Source organism: Miniopterus natalensis, chromosome 10 (genome assembly GCF_054644295.1).
Source record: "Miniopterus natalensis isolate mMinNat1 chromosome 10, mMinNat1.hap1, whole genome shotgun sequence".
Classification (NCBI taxonomy): domain Eukaryota; kingdom Metazoa; phylum Chordata; class Mammalia; order Chiroptera; family Miniopteridae; genus Miniopterus; species Miniopterus natalensis.
This window is the reverse complement of record NC_142090.1, coordinates 83,351,069-83,372,117: the sequence shown is the minus strand read 5'-3', so window position 1 is coordinate 83,372,117 and position 21,049 is coordinate 83,351,069. Positions and strand designations below refer to the sequence as shown.

Here is a 21,049-nt window from a genome sequence, read left to right as displayed (position 1 = left end):
AGCTCCCAAATATATGCCTTTGTGTTCCTTGTTGAGCCGCACATGCTCCTGGGCTACAGAGGGTTTCAGGATTTCAGTAGCGTCATTGCACAGGTGATAGGTGACACCTCACCCGGACCTGTCCTGATTGGGCGGACACCTGTCACCTGAAGCCACGCTGCCCCCCCGGGCCCGAGTGTAGCTCTCACACCAGGAGCTGGTCATGTCTCACTTGAGAGGCCGGTTACCAGATTTCAGTAAACACATCCTAGGTAATCGGAGGGCCAGCTGGGTCACAGTGACCAGGAAGCGCCAAGTCCTCAGCTCTCCCCACCGTGAAGCACAAGTTTAGATCAGATCAGATCTTCTGCCTCCTAAGGAGTATTTCTTGCTATTTTTCATTATCGGGTGGCCCCATAATCTTACAGGTCAGAGGAGGACAGTGTGGGGCCTGCATGGTGTGCCTGAGCCCTAGGAAGGCTCTGGGGACAGGAGGTGACAGGCCCTCGCCCCTGCCCTCCTGGAGCTGTCCATCAAAACCATGATGTTTCAAGGACTCCTCTCGAGCAGGGTGCTGGGAGACAGAAGCTTCAGACCAGCTCCTTCCTGACATCCCCAGGGCAGCGCCCATCAGAGGTGCCTCCCCACAAAGCAGGGGTGCTGGGTCCTTGGGAAGGTTTTCCTGGGCTCAAGCCACCTCCTTCCCAAATGTTATCAGCCTAGTTAGTGTAGGGATTCTGTGTCCATTGCTATGTCCATTTCTTTGTCACCCATGTACTGAGCACCCCAAGGGCCCCCTTTCACAGTGGAGGATACAGGTACAAAGTAGCAAAGCACCAGCGTGTTCCCAGTGCTGTGACATGGGGGGGGGGAGCACGAGGAGAAGAGGGTTGGTCTCCAGGGTGGGGGGCATCAGGGGAGACTCCAGTAGAAAAGGGCTTGAGTCCCAGCAGAAAGATGCATTTCTGAGGTTCACCTTCAGAGATGTTCCACCTGGATACACAGTTCTGTAAGTGACCCCAGAAAGGGGTGCAGGGTGCATGTTAGCAAGTGTGGTGGAAACTTGTTATTCTCCTGTGAGTGGAACCTGCGGAGTTCATCCAGGAGCAAGGGGGAGCCAGGTCCTGGTACCCTAGTGCTCAGCCAGGCCGTCCCCTCTCCATCCTGACCTCCTTCCTGGTTCTCAACATGGAGGAGGCTCCCAAAACACTCTTCATTATTAACTTGTGACTATTGGGGGGAGAGTCTTAAAATCTTCCAAGAAAGGAGCCACACAAAGCCAGGGAGTTGCTCCTCCCCTTGAGGGGACAGATCAGCCCCAGTGACAGTGGGACCAAGGCCACCCCCACCCATCTGGGATGGGGATGGCTGAAGGCTGGGGAGGGTGTTGCTGCAGGTGACAGGGAGAACAGGGGCCTCTCCAAAGTGGGATGGTGACAGTGTGACAGTGGGCATTTTTAAATGTTTCCATGCGTCTGTAATGAGAGGCATGTGTCAGGTGGAGGTGAAGGTGTGCGGGGACTAAGTGACAAGCAGGTTCCATGCAGGCTTCAGATGTGATGATTATGCAGCCTGTGTGCAGTGCCTCCCAGGTGATGGAGGACAGAGAAACTTGGCAGATGTCATTTATAAGGTGTCAAGCAGACATCAGCATGGGTGACAGCAATCCAGCACGGGGTTGTAGGGAGCATAGCTTCCCACGTGGGCCTGTCCTCAGCTCATGGTCATCCCCGGATTATGCTGATTTGCAGGAGGAATCTCTCCTGCATATTCATCAGTCCTGAAAGCTTAGGATGAAACTGCTCTCTTTCCTTTCCTGCTGTGACGTTAGGAACACCTGACTCAGTATTTTAGATGACTCTGGCTCCATGCCTGTTTGCTTCCTTGGAGGCCTGGCTGTGTCCTGCTCTAAGTTCTTGAGTAATTCTCTGTGACAGAGGCAGGTTTTGGACAGGTTACTCCTATTGTGGGTCCACCGATGAGCAAGTCAACAATCTTGTCTTGAGGAAGCACCTAATGACTCTGATGGGTAAAGGAAGGTGCCGCTAATACACGGCTCTTGGAAGAAATGATTCAGGTTCTACAAGATGATTTCACTAGAAATACATGAAGACTTCAGCCTGTGTCTGCAAACTCAAAGGTGGCCCCGTTCTGTTCATTGGGAAATGGCCGCTCCTCCATTCTGCCAAAAACGCAATCCGGCTCCCAGCTTTCCTAGCAACTGCCGGTGGCCTGAGGCTCCAGAGACCAACCCCTCCGTGGTGAGGTCACTGTAGAATTGCCCCTCGCTGACAACCAGAGGGGCTCAGGTAGTCGGGCAGGCAGGGGAGGGACCCATTCCTTCTTTACCGCTTTCTTTGGAATTTTAGTTGGACTTTCTTTCCTGAAGAATGTTGGGCTACGCTTCAAGACCTGCCTTAGCTCTGTTGTCACAGTAAATGCCTTTCTTAGGTTCCAGAGTCCAAATCAGTCACATACTCAGAAAAATGGACCTTCAGACACCGTGCCCTAGATATAGGAATTTGCTAAGAAGTTACAGCTTTTTCAGGAAAGGACCTTGCAGGGTTATCTATATTCTGTAAAACTATGTTTTAGGCAACATCGTACATTTCAACGTTGGTAGGGAAACAACACCTTCTACAAATGAAGACCCTTTCTTCCTGTGTGGAATGTTCCAGGGCTCCGATTTTGTTTTTTGTCTCTGTTTCCTTTAACCATAGATTCCATCCACCTAAGGAAGAGACTTAACCAATACAAGCTTTGCTTGACCCATTTCACCCAACATTCCTAGTTAGGTGGTATTGACTTTTACATAATACTTTCAAGTAAGTGAAATCTAACGTTATGAGAAGGAAGGAGAAGACTATTCTGACCTTAGAAGGAAATGTGGATTCTTTAAGAAGTAATTGAAGAAACTTTGTCTGTTTCATCTCTTAAAGTGCTGGGTATTAAAGTCTGGAAACTTAGGCATGATGTGAATCCTAATTTTATTTCCTACAATAATACCCAATAAAATTTAGGAAGCACTTAAACTCACTGTATAGAATTGGCCGCCAGCCATATGTGGTATTTACATTTTAATTTTAATCAATTAAAGCTAAACAAAACGAAAACTTCAGTTCTTGTGACACTAGTCAACCTCAGATGCTCAGGAGCCTCAGATGGCCGGCGGCCCCCATATTGAGCGCGCAGGCAGAGAACACGCCCCTCTGGAGCCCACGCCGTCCTGTGGCTCTTTGGGAGAAAAAAATAACTTGTCTAAGTTAGAGCAAGAAAATGCATTTTGGAAAATAAATGCTCCTTTCATTAAAGATATTGATTTTTTTCTATGTGTTTTTATTGGTTTCAGAGAGAGGAAGGGAGAGGGAGAGAGAGAGAAACATCAATGATGAGAGTCACTGATCGGCTGCCCCCTGCACGCCCCCAGCTGGGGATCGAGCCCACAACCCGGGCATGTGCCCTGACCAGGAATCAAACCTCGATCTCCTGAATCCTAGGTCGATGCTCATGCTCTGAGCCACGTCGTCCGGGCTAAAGATACTGATCTTTATGGTTTCTTAGAGACCTCAAATTATCCAGTTTATACCCTGGAAAGGAATTTACTTTGGTTGCATTATATCCAGCCCCGGTGCAGATGGGGACCAGAGTCCAACTGAAGAGGTGAATCTGTAGATCACTCAGCCAACAGGCCACCTTCCTCCCGCCTCTGCCCAGGGGACCTGTCCTCATTGTAACTCCTTGGAGGTGCGTTCCCGCCAGTTTAAGGACGGATGTCAGTGATTTTAGCAGGAGAGATCAGTGGTCGGTGGAGTGGACGGATTGACATGGAACAGAACTCGCAGGGCTTCTTGGGGAATCGAGAAAACCCCTCGGCGTTACCATCGTTAAAGTTAGCAGTTCTGACCAGTCCCTGACGCTTTGAGCTCTCAGGAGCAGAGTTTTTGGCTCTTTGGTAATGACTGTATTGCATGCATCCCCCCTTCCCGTAAGGCCGGAGTTTAACGGGGGTCTCGAACTCAATTCTGTCTCCTGCAGTTGGTAAACCTCACAAATGTGGATATTGTGGCCGAAGCTATAAACAGCGAAGCTCTTTAGAGGAACATAAAGAGCGTTGCCACAACTACTTGCAAACCATGGGCCTTCCAGGCACGCTGTACCCAGGTAAGCGCCACAGCATGCGGGAGCCAGGCCTGCCCCGGCCCGGGGGGGCCGCCCCCCGCCAGGGCCCAGGGGAGCCTCTGGCCACTGACACCCCACAGTTCCGCTAGGAGCCCACTCCTATCCCACCGGAGGGAGCATGACCTTCAAGCCCCTCCCTCCTGAAATCTGGGGAAGTTTCTAAGATATTAGTGACCCTTGACATTTTGAGGTTGTTTTTGTTTTTTTTTGTCTTTTGTAAATTATTTTAACCTGGAGTATTGGTTGCTCCTTTTTTGTGTTATTTGTTTTGTTTTGTATTTTTGGGAATTCTTACCCAAGGATATTTTTTCCATTGATTTTTTTCGAGAGAGTGGAAGGGAGGGAGGGAGGGAGACTGAGAGAGAAACATCAGTGCGAGGGAGACACATGGACGGGTTGCCTCCGCATGCGCCCTGACCTGGGCCGGGACCGAGCTTGCAGTGGAGGAGCGAGCCCTGACCGGGACTCGCACGCAGGACCCTTCAGCCCGAGGGCCGGCACTAACCACCGAGCCACACCGGGCAGGGCTGATCGGTCCTTCGTGCCTCGTAACCAGCACAGGACGTGAAATCTTGTTGAAAAGCTGCTTTCATGACGTGTATCCAATAAGCGCTTCCAGGCTGGCTGTGGTCGTGGGTGCGAGAGCGCGAGCCTGATTTAGCCATGACGGCCAGCGTGGCGCTGTGGCCGGACTCGGGGAGCGGCCGCCTTTTCCTCCTGAGCGCGGTGCTTCTCGGGGGCGCGCCTGACCCCCCCGCAGATCGTTTAAAGTGGAGAATGGAGGGGAGGGTGGCCCAGGCGGCGGGACTCACTCAGGGACGGCGGTGTCGTCGCAGGCGCTTTCCTCTCTTAGGAAGGCAGGGACGTTTAGGAATAGATCAGCGAAGGCGCCCTCTTGCTTTCGAAGCACGGCTTATTAGCACGACCCCTGGAAAAACAGTCGCTGCACCAAGGCGAGCAGTCCAGCGAGTAGCTGAGCGTGTAGGACGCCACATTCAGCCGTCGGACTCCAGGGAACGGCGCGTGAAGGGAACCCACCAGGGGACGGGTCATTTTTTAAATTCTAAATTTTATTCGATTGTCTTTTATTTTTTACAAGAGAAAGCTCAGGACCTGACCCATTTTTCAGGGGACAGTTCAGTGGCACTAGAACATTCAAGGACACTCAGGTCGTTAAGGCGGGCGAGAGCGGGAGAGAAGGTCAGGCGAGGGTGAAGGTCACCTGTCTGGGCAGGGAGAGGGCACGGGGGGGCCTGGCGCCGTCTCCCCGCCCACCGTCCCTCCGCCCGGGGAGGCTGCTTTCTCTGTGCCCGCTCCTCTCGCCTGGGAAATGGGGACAGTCCCTGAGATGATCGTTTAGCGTCCCGCAGAGGCTCAGGCGTGTTTCCACAGCAGAAAGGTGCTGAGGGCCCGCGGAAGCGGGAGACTAGGTGTTAAACACAATAAGAAGAAGAGTGTAACAGATGCCGATGTGCGGCCAGGCCCAAGGTGGGGGACCAGGGGTGAGAAGGTGGTTTGTGCTCCTTTAAAATGTAAACACTCAGGTGTTGTATTTTTCCGTAAAAAATAAATGAACGGGGCTTAGAGATAAGTGCTGCTGATTAGCGTTTAAATGGCCATTTACCCACGCAACCGGCGCTCACCGAGGACCCATTCTCCACTACACGAAGCCCTATTAAGTACCATAATGCGAGCCTCCCTTTAAAAGTCTACACACGGACTAGAGAAGACAAGCGAGGCGCACACAGAGCCGCCGGTTTTCTCTACTGTCCTCATTACCATGGAAACGCGCGTGAAGCCACAGCGGGGGACAGCTTCCTCGCGGGGACGAGCGGGGCCCATCCCCGGGGCCTGGGTCCCACTTCCAACCCTGAATCTTTTACTGAATGTGACCCTGAGCTCGTCTCTTCAGTGGGAGCGATGCTTCCCGCCTGGCCCACAGCGCGGGGCGAGGCACGAGAGGGGGGGGCGTGCGGGCGTGGAGTGTGCACGCGTGTCACACACGTCCCCAGACACGCAGGGTTAGGCCGTGAAGGACGGCCACCTGAGGCTGAGTGCTTGTCCGTTGCGATGTCAATAACCTTATGGTCAGAAGCAATTCAGTCCTAAAATGTTCACCTCTAACCTCCGGCGCTTCGGTTGTTTGGGGAACCTCGGGACGTCCTCAGGCGCTAGGAAGGCTGCTGGGGGGCAGTTAGTGCCGGTTGAGGGATCTTGGAAAGCTGCAGAGGCTTTAACGAAAGGCCCCCAACACGGTGCCCGGGCTGGGAGGGCAGGCAGAGGGCTGGGCTGGGCTGGGCTGGGCAGGGGACGCCTGGTCGCTTGGCTTCGCTGTGTCTCCGTCATCTCCTCTCTTTCCCACGAGCCCGAGACCCACCCCCACCCACAGCAGACTCTTCCCTCTCCCAACCCCCTTCGCTGGGGCCATTCTTTTGGATTAAGTACAAACAGAACCCAGCTTATAGGATGTAGAAAATATTAATTTTTATGACTGCAGCATCTTTGAATAGAAAGCATTTTGATCACCTGCAGTAATCACCCAATGTGTGCACGGAGCACGTAAGTTCCGCTGGAGGCTCAGGTGCGCAGACTGCGTTGCAGACCCTTGGTGGGAAATACAGTGGAGGGCAGAGCAGCCGGTGACCGGGAACTGGGGGCCGACTGCCCCTCACTCTGAGGACCCCGAGGGTGAGGCGCTCAGGAGCCCGCAGCCGGGCAGGGGGAAACCCCCTGGTGGCACCGTGCCTGCCCTCAGGGAGGGACGGACACCTACGGGGGCCTGTTAGCGCCACAGGTCCAAGTTCGACCAGCAGTATTGAACTTGATGGTTTCATGCGCATCCCTCAAAGACATCAGGGTGTTATGTTGCCCATTGAATAAGAAACACATTTCTGATGTTCAGAATTCCATCTACCAGTGATATTAACCAATTTGAGAAATACTTCTTCAAAGTGGCATTCATAATGATGCAGCGAAGGCATAAAATAACTAGAAATAACCTCAGCGGGTGGCGTGCAAGCCACGAGGAGGAAAGCTACCCAGCCACCCTGCGGCAAGGGGGACGGGGTGGGGGAGGCGGGGGGACAGGGCTGGACACCGCGCGTGGGTCTCCCAGACCCGGGCGTGGGTTCACAGCAGACGGGCTTGGAAATCTTACTGGAATCTGGAAACCATGTACTGGAAAGTGTCTCTGGAGAAAATCAGTGAGGGAATTGGCTCTTTTGTGAAAGAAGAGTTCTGTCTCGTGCTGTGTTAAAATGTAGCCGTGACACGGAGAGAAATGGATACACTTTGCAAAGACCCTGCGATACATCCTCTGGGGTTAAAGGGACTGGTTAGAAACTGTGTGGGAAGAATTGATTAGCTATTGATTAGCTATATGGTCCATTGACATTTTCAGCTCCGTGCACATGAGGATGAACTGCAGGGAGGTGGAAGAGCTGTATTTCCAAAAATCCAACCGTATAAAACTAGGATATAGAGCAGGCCATGCAGGATACAGTGTTGCATCTTCAGTGGCGGGAAGGAAGAGACAATGTGAGGAGAGCACAGATGAGCGGGAAGCACCCCTTCCGTCCAGCAGCAGCTCCCCCAGGGCTCCTGACTCTCCCGCGGCCCCGGGTGCGGGCTTTGCTTTCCTCTGCGTGCGCAGGGCTCAGGAGGGCTGGTTCTCTCCCGCTGCCAGGATTTGCGGTAGCATTTCGAGCATTTCCTCTGCTTCTCACTCAGTTCCCTGCGCCCAGGAGGGAGTCGGACCCTTTGGTCATTTCTGGCTCTGACAGTCCTTCGGTTCTCAGATGCCCAGTGTCAGGACTGACCGAGTTAGGGGATCAGGGAGTATTTGAAAAGTTAAGAGGATTTGTCAAAGGGACACAATGAATCACAGCCCGCGTTATGTTAATAGCGGCGACATTCGGTCCTCGGTCTTGGGGGACAATGTGGAGCCCACAGGTGTGTTCAGCAGGCGGCTCTGAGCAGTGCGGTCACTGGGCAGGTTGCTAGGAAGATTGGAAACAATCTCTGCGTCGGGGTAACGCAGGACAGGCCTGGACCATTCCCCGTAAGCATTTCTAAGCTGGCCTCTCTGATGTCTTTGGCTTTAGTCATTAAAGAAGAGACGAACCACGGGGAGATGGCAGAAGACCTGTGCAAGGCAGGAGCCGAGAGAGCCCTGGTGCTGGACAGGCTCGCAAGTAACGTCGCCAAACGTAAGAGCTCTATGCCTCAGAAATTTGTTGGTAAGAGTTAAACGTTTGCTGTCTCTTAAAAAAACACACAACTCTGTGGGTATTTTAGACTCAGGTGGTCACTAGCGGAGGGTAGGAGAGAGAAAAAGTGTCTCATTTTTTAGAAAGCAGAAATTGGCAAGCTTAGCATGTCTTAAATGCCTTGGGAAATTTTCCAGTAGGCTTCATAATAGGACAAATTTTCTCTGAGTACTTTGTCCTAGACGTGATGTTGGGGTGTCCGGGCGCTCGCTGGGATCTGCCTGTGGACACTCGGTGGGCACCAGGGGGGTGGATCAGTGTGCAAGGGGTCAGAGAGCGGGCCCGGCTCAGCCCGAGGCTCAGGCACAGCCCGGGCACCCCCTGCCTGAGCTTGACTTGGCCATTTTCACTCGGAGCCCACGCTGCTCCGCACACGGGCTGCTTTGAAGGGTTGATGGGCAGAATGACATAGCACTTGGCCCAGGAGAGGAGCCCAGGGTAGAGGGACCCAGCCACGATTGTTGTGTTCACAGGTGGATCTCTGCCTGTGACAGGGCTTTGAGGGAGAGGGCAGAGGAGGCACCTGTCCTGCAGGAGCTTGCTGTCCGGTGTAGGTGGCAGACAGGTGCACCAGCAGCCGCCGCCCAGGCCGGACACTGACGGGCAGAAAAGAGGGTGGAGGCAGGTGTGAGAGTGCAGGCGCTCCGGGCCCAGGGCCACCTGGGTGTCAGTCACAGCCACACGTGAACACTGTCCCCTCGGTGAGATTGTTCAACACCCCCCCCCCCAGCCTTGGGTTTATTCTTTGTATATCTCACAGGGTTTTATGAACAGAAAGTAACACGAAGGATGTGAGAATATTTAGCAACTGTCAATATTAAGGTCAACTATTATCACAGGATCATGGCCGAGGGTCACCTCCAGACAGAGGCCGTGGGGGAGGGTCATGCCTGGGAAAAAAGACCAGTACAGGCTTCTGAAGGTGACAGTGACCTTGAGGGAAGAATCAGGTCGAGTCCATTCCTGATAGAGGAAGAATGGGAGAGGGTTCTCAGCAGGCAGATAAAAATAAAGAGAGGTGATGCTGGTGTGGGGACGGGAGCGGGGACAGGCGGGATACTGTCGAGGACCCAGCGTGATCTGGGTCCCTCACGTCCCTCAGGGAAGCAATAAGAATGAAGTTGTCACTGTGCTCTGGCCTCGGGGTGAGGCCTTGAATGCCAAGGCAAGAAAATATCCTAATTCAGCAGGCAGAACAAAGCACCGGCCTATGCTGATTGGAGCCCCATCCTGGCAAATGGAGACCGCCCTGTGGAGAGGGAGGGTGCGGGGCTGGCATAGGAGGGGAGGCTGTGGAGGAGAGAGGCTGGAGAGAGGGGAGCATTGGGGTCAGCTCAGGGACTCGGTGACAGAAACTGAGAGTCAGGGTGACTCCAGTGCAGTGGGTGCTGCTAACAGAAATGACCGAGCCAGGCTCTGGAGAACATCGAGTCTCACTTTTAATCTGCAGATTTTCAAGGCCTTCGGGGAGCCTGGGAAATGTGTGTTGTCGGAGAGGAGGGGGGGGGTTCCTGGTTAATGAAGCTGGTCCCAGAGGTGCCTGCTGTCCCACAGGACAGAGGGGACAGCAGGAAGGGGGACACACAGCAGAGGCCGCGTGCTTGGGGCTCTAGCCTCCCTCCCTGTTGCACATAAAATAGGCTTCCTTTTGATCAGGTTTTAAATGGAGGTTTGTCACAGGCTGGGGGTAGGGAGAGGTGGGGGAAGGAAGTTAAAGACGCTTTTGCAAACCATGGGCTGGGGACACGTGGGGGAGTCGCCCACACATGTGAGCCTCAGGCTGGGCCGAGGGAGCCCTTGTACTTCCTGAGCGGAGCAGGTGGAGCTCTGGCACCAGGAGCCGTTGGCGGTGGGGCTCAAGCCTCCCAGGTTGAGGGGAGAGTGTGGGGCTCACTCCGGGCGCAGTAGGAACAGTGGCTGCCGGTGGCCAGGGAGACGCTGCAAGGAGGTGCAGCCAGGGGTCGGACAACTGCTAAGGGTCACTGACCTTGGGAAGCCGGGGGGACTTCCTCCTTCGGGTCCCTGCCGAGGGCCTAGTGGGTGCACATGGGCCTCCTTGAGCTTTCGGAGGCTTCTAACCAAATGAGCCTCTCGGTGAAACTGCTGCAGCCACCTCGGTGAGACCACAGCTTAGGTGTGGCCTCGAGATTGAGAAGCTTCCATGTTTAAAAAAGAAAAGAAAAGCCTTGAGCCCTGGCCAGGTGACTCCGTCGGTTGGAGCGTCACCCTGTGCACCAACTGGTCACCGGTTCGGTTCCTGGTCAGGGCACGTGCCCAGGTTGCGGGCTCGATCCCTAGCAGGGGGCGTGCAGGAGGCAGCCGGTCAGTGACTCTCATCACTGATGTTTCTCTCTCTCCCTTCCTCTCTCTCTGAAGTCAATAAAAACATATTTTTAAAAATCACCACAAAACCCAACATCCAGAAATTAGCAATATTAGCTGAGATTCATTCTAAATACCCTTTCATTTCTGCGCCTTGTCTGTGAATGCGGGGGGGGGGGGGGGGGGGTAGGGGGACTGACACAGGTGTAAATGACACCGTGAGGAGCCTGTCGCGTGCGAGATGCTACGTCTAATGAAAGCACCATTTACACGTGTCTTAAATGTAAGAGGAGGACAGGAACCAAACTGGCTCACCTTCAAATAAATATTTTCTCATGAAAATATGTTTGTAAAGGCTGTCTCTAAGATTAAAAAGGTATATTATAAAAAACATTAGAACCTTTACATCACTCTTTATTCATTTATGTCACTTCCGTCACTATCTACTGACTCACTACTTTGAAAAAGAGGGACATCCTCCCACTTCCCAGCGTCCAGTTATGTTTTTATATGTCCACTGTCCAGCTTCATTATTTCACACTCTGTTCTGGAATCAGAACTATGAGAACAGTTCAGCTATTTATTATTAACTCTGTATTTAAATAGATTAAAGGCTCAGACCCAGTTCTTTTATAACTATTTCATTTTTTAAATTTTTTTCTTTTAATTTATCTTTATTGTTTGAAAGTATTACAGATGTTCCCTTTTTTTTCCCCATTGACCCCCTCCACCCCCCCACCCCGCCGTGCGGGCCTTCACCACACTATTGTCTGTGTCCCTGGGTTATGCTATATGCACATAAGTTCTTAGGTTAATCTCTTCCCCCCCCCCCCCCCCCCCCCCCCCCCGCCTTCCCTCTGAGGTCCCTCAGTCTGTCCCATGCTTCCATGTCTCTGGACCTACTTTGTTCCTCAGTCTATTTTGTTCATTAGATTCCACATATGAGTGAGATTATGAGACACTTGTCTTTCTCTGACTGCTTATTTCGCTCAGCATAATGCTCTCCAGGTCCCTCCATGCTGTCCCAAAGGGCAAGGGCTCCTTCCTTTTTATAGCTGCGTAGTATTCCACACAGCTGAAATTCACTATTGTATTAGCTTCAGGTGTCACTGTTTCTGTTAACATCAATCATCTCTTAATTGATTGGACTTTTACGCTCACAGGACTTTTTTCGAGAAGGTCCGATTGGCGTTCTGTGTCCACAGTTGTTTGTGTTTGAGACAGCTGCTTGCTGCCTACTTGGCTGAGCGAGTGGTGTCGGGTCACCCGTTTTGTCCCTCTGAGAACTTCTCAGATCTTGTCATGATGACGATGGTGAGATTTCACTTTCTCCCTAAATGCCCAAAGAGTTCTTTTTTTAACCTTAAAGTTAAATACCCGCATTAGGGTGTGACTTGGAGTTTTGCATTCTGAATAAAAATTTCCCGACATTTTAATATGGGGACTCCCTTTTCTTTTCTTTATTTCTGGGAAATTCTCTCTTATATAAATGCATCTTTGTTCCATCTGTTGTCTCGATTCAGGGATACCAGTTGTCCTATGTTGGGTAATTTGTCTTCCACATCTGTTAGCATTTCACCTTTATTTTTCACATTTATTCAATGTTACTATCTTGTGTTTTTCCTCTGTGTCAACCATTCCATTTTTTGTAGCTTCTGTTTCACTACTTGCTGCCTCTGATCCATGTATCAGTCCTGTAACAACACTGTTTGGATATTTTGTTTCCTGAGACCTGCAGCCTCCGTTTTCATCTTTCTGTTGTTTCAACATGCCTCCTTACGGTACCTTTCTTTTTATTACTGCGTCTGTGTCTCAGAGCCATTACGAGCATTTCCTCCCTTCTTTGAACTGAGCTCCTCTCCGGGGTGGCTCAGTGGTTTGAGTTACTTCCTTTCTCCCTCTGTGCTGCTAGAAAATATTTTCACAGTAACCACGGTGTTGCTTTTCATCTCGCTTGTTCTTCTTGGGCTGATACAGATTGACTGGTGTTTTGACATCCTTCCCACTGTATCTGAGATTTTTTTTTTTTTTTTTTTGTGAGAGCTATCGACGTTTCTAAATCTTGAAAGAATGCCAAGGATGGGGTGGGGGAGTTAGGTGAGGCAGAGCGTAGTGTTTGTTAGAAGACTACCTCTTGGCTGGCTCTCCCCCCCTTGTTTGGAGATTGGGTTAAATGCCCCAAATTTGTTGTCACTGAGCCTGGTTGCCGGGGGGGGGGGGTCCCCATCCCCAGGGCTGTGTGCCCCTCAGTGCAGAGAGGAAGACTTCACTACAGTGAACCAACCTCAGGGCCACTCATCCAGTGTCACCTGGTTCTCACTAGTAGAGGTTTCAACTGTTTTTTTATCAGAAATGGAAAAAATACCTGTTGCATTAACGTTCTGCTGATATGAGGGTTTTAGGGCAAATGCTGAGGATTGTGTTGATTCGTACTTAAGGTTTTTGGAGGTGAGCTTTGCCATGTATCTCATGCCAGAATTTTCTTTTCTTGTTCTTTGACTTTTTCAAATACGTATTTCATTAGAATATGTGTCTTTCTTTACCCGGTTGCCTAAGTGAATTTTGTGGGGGTTTTTTCTTCTCACTTTGTGGAATGTTAGGAAAGAGAGATCCTGTGGCTGTTTCAATATGCCACGGGAATCTGATATATGTGTGGTTTTCCCCCCTCATCTATTTGTTGTTGATACCAAGCTTTGAGAATAACAGATTTCGCCTGGCCGGGCGTGGCTCAGCGGTTGAGTGTCGACCTAGGATCCAGGCGATCGGGGTTCAATTCCCGGTCAGGGCACATGCCCGGGTTGTGGGCTCAATCCCCAGTCGGGGGCGTGCAGGAGGCAGCTGATCAATGAGTCTCTCTCATCATTGATGTTTCTCTCTCTCTCCCTCTCCCTTCCTCTCTCTGAAACGAATAAAGATATATTAAAAAAAAAAAAAAAAAAAAGGAACAGATTTCAGTGGTTGCTTGGAAACCTCAGAACCATGACCTTGGGGAGGAACAGGGTCGTTAGGTGGGAAAGCATCATTTTGGGTGGGGCTACAAGCACTTTTATATTTATTAGAGTTGTCCACAGTCATGCTCCCTTCTCTCGTCGACAGAGCTGGTGGAGGGACAGACCGGGGTGTGAGCCAGAACAGCTAAATTCTGTCCTGGGGTTAGTGTAACAAGACCTTTAGCTCCTCAACACACCCAGAAAAACACTGTGGTTTCCTTCTGCGGCCCAGTCAGTCCTGTTGACCTTCGGAGAGAAACAGCACCTCTGGGCCCCTCACCCGCTTCACATACACATTCCCCCTGGTCGGTGTCTGTGGAGGGGGTGACGGCCACCAACAAGTTTTCTTCCTGTGATCTGAGGACCACATGGTACGTTATCAGGAAACATGCCGCCCTGACCACCAGTAGGTTAGAATGAAGGGAAGCCGGGCTGTTACGTGATAAACATCCATTACAAAGCGACAAATGAGACCTAAAGAGCAATATATGGGTAGAGCGATGGGGCCTCTTCCTAGGCCAGTATCAACAGTCACAGATTTTTTTTTAAATGTGTTTTTATTGATTTTAGAGAGGAAAGGAGAGGGAGAGAGAGAAACATCAATGAGAGAGCTGCGTCCCGCAGGCCCCCTGCCGGGCATCGAGCCCACAACCCGGGCCTGTGCCCTGACCGGGAATCGAACTGGGACCTCCTGGTTCATGGGTCGACGCTCAACCACTGAGCCACACCAGCTGGGCAATGGTCACAGATTTTTTTTTAAAAAAGAATTATTAATAAGTACAATCTGTGGGGTAGTTCATGGGTAGCTTATCCTTCCGTTGCTGGAGTCTAGCAGGAGACCTTGATGCCGGGTCGGGTGGGAGGTGTGGGGAGCCTCCCCCTCCCCTGCTCCTGCCCCACCGGCCACCATCAGCCATGACCGGGACTCCTGGGGGAGCCTGGGGCTGATGCCCTTCCCTTTGTCCCTCCCAGCCTGGTCTTCCCCTGTGGACTGGAGAAGGGCTTCTCCCTTCAGGCCCTCCAGTGGCTTCATTTGTCCTTTGGACAAAGCCTCTTGAGGGCCCAGCTCTGCCCACCCTCCAGTGCTCTCCCCACCCGCCCTGCACCCAGGGCTCAGGCCCTACCACCTTCCCTCGGCCCCTGGAAGCTCCAGGCTACGTCTGACCCATTTCACCTCCTGCTCTCGCTGTGGGACACAAGGGCCCTCGCCCGGCTGACCCGTCCTCTGCCTGGAGCCTGGGTGACCCTGTCCCGTCCTCTGCCTGGAGCCTGGGTGGCCCTGTCCCGTCCTCTGCCTGGAGCCTGGGTGACCCTGTCCCGTCCTCTGCCTGGAGCCTGGGTGGCCCTGTCCCGTCCTCTGCCTGGAGCCTGGGTGACCCTGTCCAGCCAGCCTTCTTTCTTCTCAGAGGACGAGGGAAGCCCTGTGAGGTCTGGCTCTGGGGTCAGCACCCTGCCTGTTCTGTGCTGCTGGGGAAGGGCCCGTTCTTACTTGCTCGGCTCTGTGTCCCCACTGTCTGGGCCTCAGTAGATGTTCAGTGAAGATGTGCTGAAGGAGGGAAAGGAACAGAGTGAGAGGGGAGCTGTGAATGTGTCCCACACGCCCTGGGTGGCCTCGTGGGCTTTGACGTAGGAACGAGCCTGGGCGAGCAGAGCTCATCCGTAGCTGACGATGACCGGCAACAGCGATCGATGGCTTTGCCGTGAAGTGGAGGTTTCGTACTGAGTTCACAGCCCGTATATCGAGAAGGCGTATCTTCGAGGAAATGTGTTTTGTTTCTGTATGAAAATGTTTGCTCAAAAGCTAATCACAAGAAGCCAAAGCTAGACTCGGGTTTTAGCTTTCACAGGAAGCAAGCTTCCTGCAAACCGCGAGCTCAGATCACGGGTGTCCGTGGGCCACGGGGGCTTGCGGCCCGTCCTAGGCAGCAACTCCCGGGGCCTCTCTGGGTCAGTCAGTTTATTATTGTTGTTGTTAATACTCACCCCAGGATATTTTTTCCATTGATTTTTTAGAGAGAGTGGAAGGGAAGGGGGGGGGAGAGAAACATCACCGTGAGAGAGACACATGAACTGGCTGCCTCCTACATGCCCTGACCAGGGCGGGGGATTGAACTTGTAGCCCAGGTACGTGCCCTTGGCTGGGAATCGAACCTGAGCCCTTCGGTGCTCAGGCTGACGCTCTAACCGCCGAGCAGCGCCGGCCAGGCCTCAGTCCTTTTTGAAAGAACAGGTGGACATCACAGCCTCCCCCGTGGCTCGGTTTGCCGCCCGCTTCCCCCACCTCTGTGGGGTAGGGCCCGGGGGCCGCCGGGGGGGGGGAGGCAGCGGGGCTCCAGGCGAGGGGTGTGGGCAGCAGCCGCGAAGCCTGAGCGTCGCCTTTAAGCCGAGTCGGAGCCCATCTGGCAGTGTGGGGGGCGGGGGGGGACCGCTGTCCTATCACCCAGAACGCACCGTTCTCAGGCACTCTGATTAAATTTCTCGCAGAATGTTAAAGCTCTGGATTTAAAATACATGATGTAATACTGTTTTAAATAAATACATTGCAGATTCGTGTGAATAGTCACATGATTATGTATTTTAATTAGATAAATTCATGATAAATTATAAATTACGTATTGAACATACATCCTTTCAGCGTGAAGCTGAAATATAACCATGTTTAATTATATATGAAGTTATACAGAGAAAGGACCCAGCCCTTGCTTTAGTCTGTTTAAATCTGTGCTTTTAAACCGAGAGGCACATTCCCTGTTCCACTGAGTCATTACTTGTGTGTCCAGCAGGATTTCTTTAAATGCCAACCCTGCCTGGGCCGGGCGCTGGGCTGGGCTGGGGGTGTTCGCACTGCAGCCTGCGGACCCCCCGAAACTGGGTGCCCCCGGGTGAAGATTTGGCTGTTGCTGCCCCACACAGGGCTAACTAACCCCGCCTCCCTGACTGTCGCCTGCCTCCCGCAGGTGACAAGTGCCTGTCGGACCTGCCCTACGACAGTGGCACCGGCTACGAGAAGGAAAGCGAGATGATGCAGAGCCACGTGATGGACCAGGCCATCAACAACGCCATCAGCTACCTGGGGGCCGAGTCCCTGCGCCCGCTGGTGCAGACGCCCCCGGGCAGCTCCGAGGTGGTCCCGGTCATCAGCCCGCTGTACCCGCTGCACAAGGCCCACGGGGACGGCCCCGGGAGGGCCAACCACTCGGCCCAGGACAGCGCCGTGGAGAACCTGCTGCTGCTGTCCAAGGCCAAGTCGCTGTCCTCCGAGAGGGAGGCGTCCCCGAGCAACAGCTGCCAAGACTCCACGGACACGGAGAGCAACACGGAGGAGCACCGGGGAGGCCTCATCTACCTGACCAACCACATTGGCGCCCACGCCCGCAACGGGCTTTCCATCAAGGAGGAGCACGCGGCCTACGAGGTGCTGCGAGCCGCCTCTGACAGCCCCCAGGACGCCTTCCGCGTGGTGGGCACGAGCGGGGAGCCCATCAAGGTGTACAAGTGTGAACACTGCCGCGTGCTGTTCCTGGACCACGTCATGTACACCATCCACATGGGCTGCCACGGCTTCCGCGACCCCTTCGAGTGCAACATGTGCGGCTACCACAGCCAGGACAGGTACGAGTTCTCGTCGCACATCACGCGGGGGGAGCACCGTTTCCACATGAGCTAAGCCCCCCGAGGCCGGGGACCCGCGAGGAGCGGCGCCCAGCCGCCTCCCGGTGCCGCGGCGTGGACTGGACGGGCCCGCTGTGCTTTCATTTCTGGATGGTTTTCTGTTCTGTCCCGTTTTTTTTAAGTTGGTTGGGATTTGCTTTGCTTTAGGAAAACAAGGTTGTTACTGTCAGAAACAGGGTTACCTGGGGAGCCCCGAGACTGCCATGTTGGGGGGACCGCCAGCTGAAATTCCTCACCCGTGGTTCCTGGAAGCCCCCTCCCCCAAACAATGTCATTTTCGGAGGGTATTTTGTAAAAGCCGGGCCAAAACCTGGGAAGGCTGGCTGGTGCCAGTGCTAAGCCCGGCAGGCACACACCAGGCGTGCTTTCCAAGCCCCGGGGTGTGGCCGCGCAGGTGGGTGCTCCAGGTGAGCCCTGGAGGCGCCCCCTGGCCCAGCGGGGCCTTGTCGGGGGTTCTCCTGTGCATTGTAGGATATTTAGCAGCATCCCTAGTCACTCGCCAGTACTCACAGTCCACAACTAAAAACCCCCCCGACGCTGCCCAGTGTACCCTCAGGGGCAGGTCACCCCTGGCGGAGAACCCCGCCCCCGAAGGCCTGGGAGCTTTGCAGGGAGAGGGCACTGGGGGACTTTCCCGGGCAGCGTCCTGGAGCCTCACTCTCGAGCCCCGGGAGTCATTATAAATTTTATAACTGAAATAGCCCCCTTCAGAAACATACCCTCCCGTGCGCATCTGAGTGGTGGTGGAGGGACGGAGCCCACAAAGCAGCCAGGGGACGCCTTGCGTACAGAGGAGTGTGGCGTTTTGAGACTGGCGATAAACACAACTGTCCTCATCCAGACGGTGGCACACCGAGACCCTGGGCAGGGGAGCCAAAGAGCTGGCGACGGACGGCTCTAAGTCAACACCCGTTGCAGAGAAAGAGACGCCCAAGCCCAGCGACCGTAGTCCAGGGCGAGAGGCTCCTTAGGTCCCCGGCGTGCTGGCCACTCCGCCGCCGTTTCCCGGCCGGCCCGCGAGTCCGCGGGTTGAACCCAGGGCTGTACATAGCGATGGCAGGAGCTCTTTTCTGAAACGCTTCCCCCTCCCTCTCACCGCCTTTCACAGCCAGTGCCACTGTCTGTTTCCACACCTCTTGCTGGGGTTTTACATTGTAACAGCATTTTCCTTTGAAACATTGTATTTAAATAAGGTTTTCTGTAAGGGCAACACAGTAGCTAAATTATGTTCACCAGGTGGCCACAGTCTGTACCAAGAGCTGTTGCGGGCGTCCCATGCCTCACGCCCCTTCCCTCCGTGGTGTCTGTCGTTGGGTGGTGTGCGGGTGTGTCTTGGGGGCTCTGTGCATGGAGGGGTGCCTGGGTTTCGCGCACTCTCGGTGCGTTTTAAATAAATATCAGAGGCAGGAGGGTTGCAGGAGCAGGTCCAGCTGCTGAGCAGGAGGAGAATTCGCCCTTCGGCCTCCCCGGCCCTCCGGTCACCAGCTCCCCTGGGTGCAGAAAGCCCGGCACCTGCTCCCAGCCCAGGTCCCTTCTGTCACGTGTACCTTAGAGCCGGGGCCTGTCCTCGCTGGAGAGTCCCTAAGAATTGCACTGTCACCGCTTTACCACCCAAGGCCTGCCCCAGCCCCGTCGCTGCAGACACCGGCGTGTTCCCGTCCAGCGCAGACGCAGCCGCGTCATGAAGTCTCGGAACGTTTGCCCGGAAACGGCGCTCCCCAGGCGCGGAGCGAGGGTGCGCCTGTGTTGTTTTGTTTTGTTTTGTGCTCTCCTGTTTCTGTTCTCCTTTGATTACAATGTTACTCTCATTCTCTTATCTTGTTGCCAAAACCCAAGTGGGATGGAACAGACCTGCTAGCCTGTGGGGAGGCCGGTGCCTCCCTCCCCCCTCGCTCCTCACGGTGCAGCAATAACGAAGGACGCTCCCCTCGAAACCCACGTACCTCTCACCGGCCTCCACGTGTGACGTTTTACTTTAACATGAACCGAAAGCAGGCTTCGCAGAGACGACGGTGTCACAGCAGAAGCCCGCCTGCCGCTGGCGGGACGGCGGTCCCTGAGAGCCAGATGCCAATATGCAGTATCGTCCCTGACGCACCCCAGCGTACTTTCTTACAAGGCTGTGTGCCGGGGGTCAGGGTCCCCTTTGCTCGTGTCTGATGCTGCCGCAGGTCTCCAGCTGCCCCCTGGCAGGTACATGTACAGGACTGTCAATGAGAAAATGCAGTTGTTTCTCTGATCTGCCTCCTCAGTGATGTTAAGTTATTTCGGCTTAGGTGTGAACAGGGTGGACCCCTGGAGGAACTGAGTTCCCTTTTGTATACTTTGAGATGCCTCTTCTGTAGTCATAGAGCAAATAAATGCGAGATACTGTAGGACCCACCCACGAAGTCCAGCTTGCCTCGGGGAAGGCGCGGCCGAGCGGGATCCCTGCAAACTCCGCCCGGCGGGGCTGGCGCGGGCGCAGGTGAGTGGTGTTTCCAGGCGCTGGGCGCCTCCTGGCCACCTTGCCGGGCGTGGCACCTCCGGGTGGGCAGGAGGGCGGGCAGGCAGCGGGCAAATAAAATGAGCCTGGCTCTGCACAGCTCACGGCTTACTGCCGGAGCGGCGGGCCGAGGAGGGGGCGCCGAGGGTCCTCAGGCACACGCTGCGCGCTCGGGCAGGTCTGGGTGGTGCCGGGGGGTCTGTCTCCGCTCTGCCCCAGACACGCATGACCAAAGCCACGTGGTAGGTGTGAATCCTCTGTCCCTTTTGGAGAAATGGCCAGACGTCCTGTGGGTTCAGGTCCAGTAAACAGGAGATCTGAGCAGGTCTACGCTGTGCAGCGTTTCATCCAAACGGCCAGAAACTCTAATGAGGCCCACAGACTGCGCTGCGTCAGCCCCAGGGTGGGGGCTCTCAGAGCGACCCTTGGCCAAGGCAGCCTCGTTCGCGGTCACCCTCCTGACAGCGTGTCGCTTGGGTAGAGGACGTGCCCACTGACAAATGGGGCCCACCGCCTGACAGCCAGGCCTTGTCATTTCTCCGTGATCGGGTTGCACTCACCTGCAACCACCCAGCTCTCCTGAGGGGAGAGGTGACCTGAGGGGGTGGGCCTGGTGGTGACAGTGGGGACAGCGTCAGTGTCTGCAGCTCGATTCCTCGTGAAGCTTGACGAACATGGGGGGCGGGAACGGTGGGCGACGGAGCTGCTGGCGCCAGTCACCTCCCGGCCCCCAGTTGCGACTGAGCGGGTCGGAGCGGGTCCTGGAGCCCGGGATGCGGCCACGGGGCACGGGCCGGGCGCCGGGTCTCAGTCTCAGGAGCCACCCACGGGATGACAGGTTCCATTCCTGGGTTTCCACTGACTTTTTTTTTTCCTTCAACCTCACTTTAGGATATGTTCATTGATTAGAGAGAGAAAGGAAGGGAGAGAGAGAGAACAGCGACCGCTTGCGTCCTGTGCGCCCACCACGGCCCACATCCTACATGAGCTGTTAATGGGAAAAGGGAGGCGCGCAGAGGGTTTGAAGAGGGGGCTTGGTGCCGTCCCACGGAGGCGGCGGGATGAGAGCGGAGCGCAGGTCTGCTGTGGACGTGAGGGCCGCAGGAGGTGGCCACCTGTCAGGAAGGCTGTGGCAGGGACAGGAGGGCGGTGGC

At 54.3% G+C, this 21,049-nt stretch overlaps 1 protein-coding gene across 14 annotated transcripts in view; it reads left to right on the top strand.

The window, feature by feature from the left end:
- Window positions 1-17,405, top strand: part of IKZF1 (IKAROS family zinc finger 1) — a 57,351-nt gene extending 39,946 nt beyond the window's left edge. For 4 of the 14 annotated variants that reach the window (XM_016198324.2, XM_016198320.2, XM_016198317.2 and 1 more), the window contains 3 exons: window positions 4,015-4,140; window positions 8,262-8,396; window positions 16,696-17,405. In XM_016198324.2, the coding sequence (XP_016053810.1) occupies window positions 4,015-4,140; window positions 8,262-8,396; window positions 16,696-17,405 (971 nt within the window). The remainder of the gene's footprint in view (window positions 1-4,014; window positions 4,141-8,261; window positions 8,397-16,695) is intronic. The other 10 variants (XM_016198328.2, XM_016198323.2, XM_016198319.2 and 7 more) reach the window with 4 other exon arrangements.
- Window positions 17,406-21,049: the final 3,644 nt, after the last annotated feature.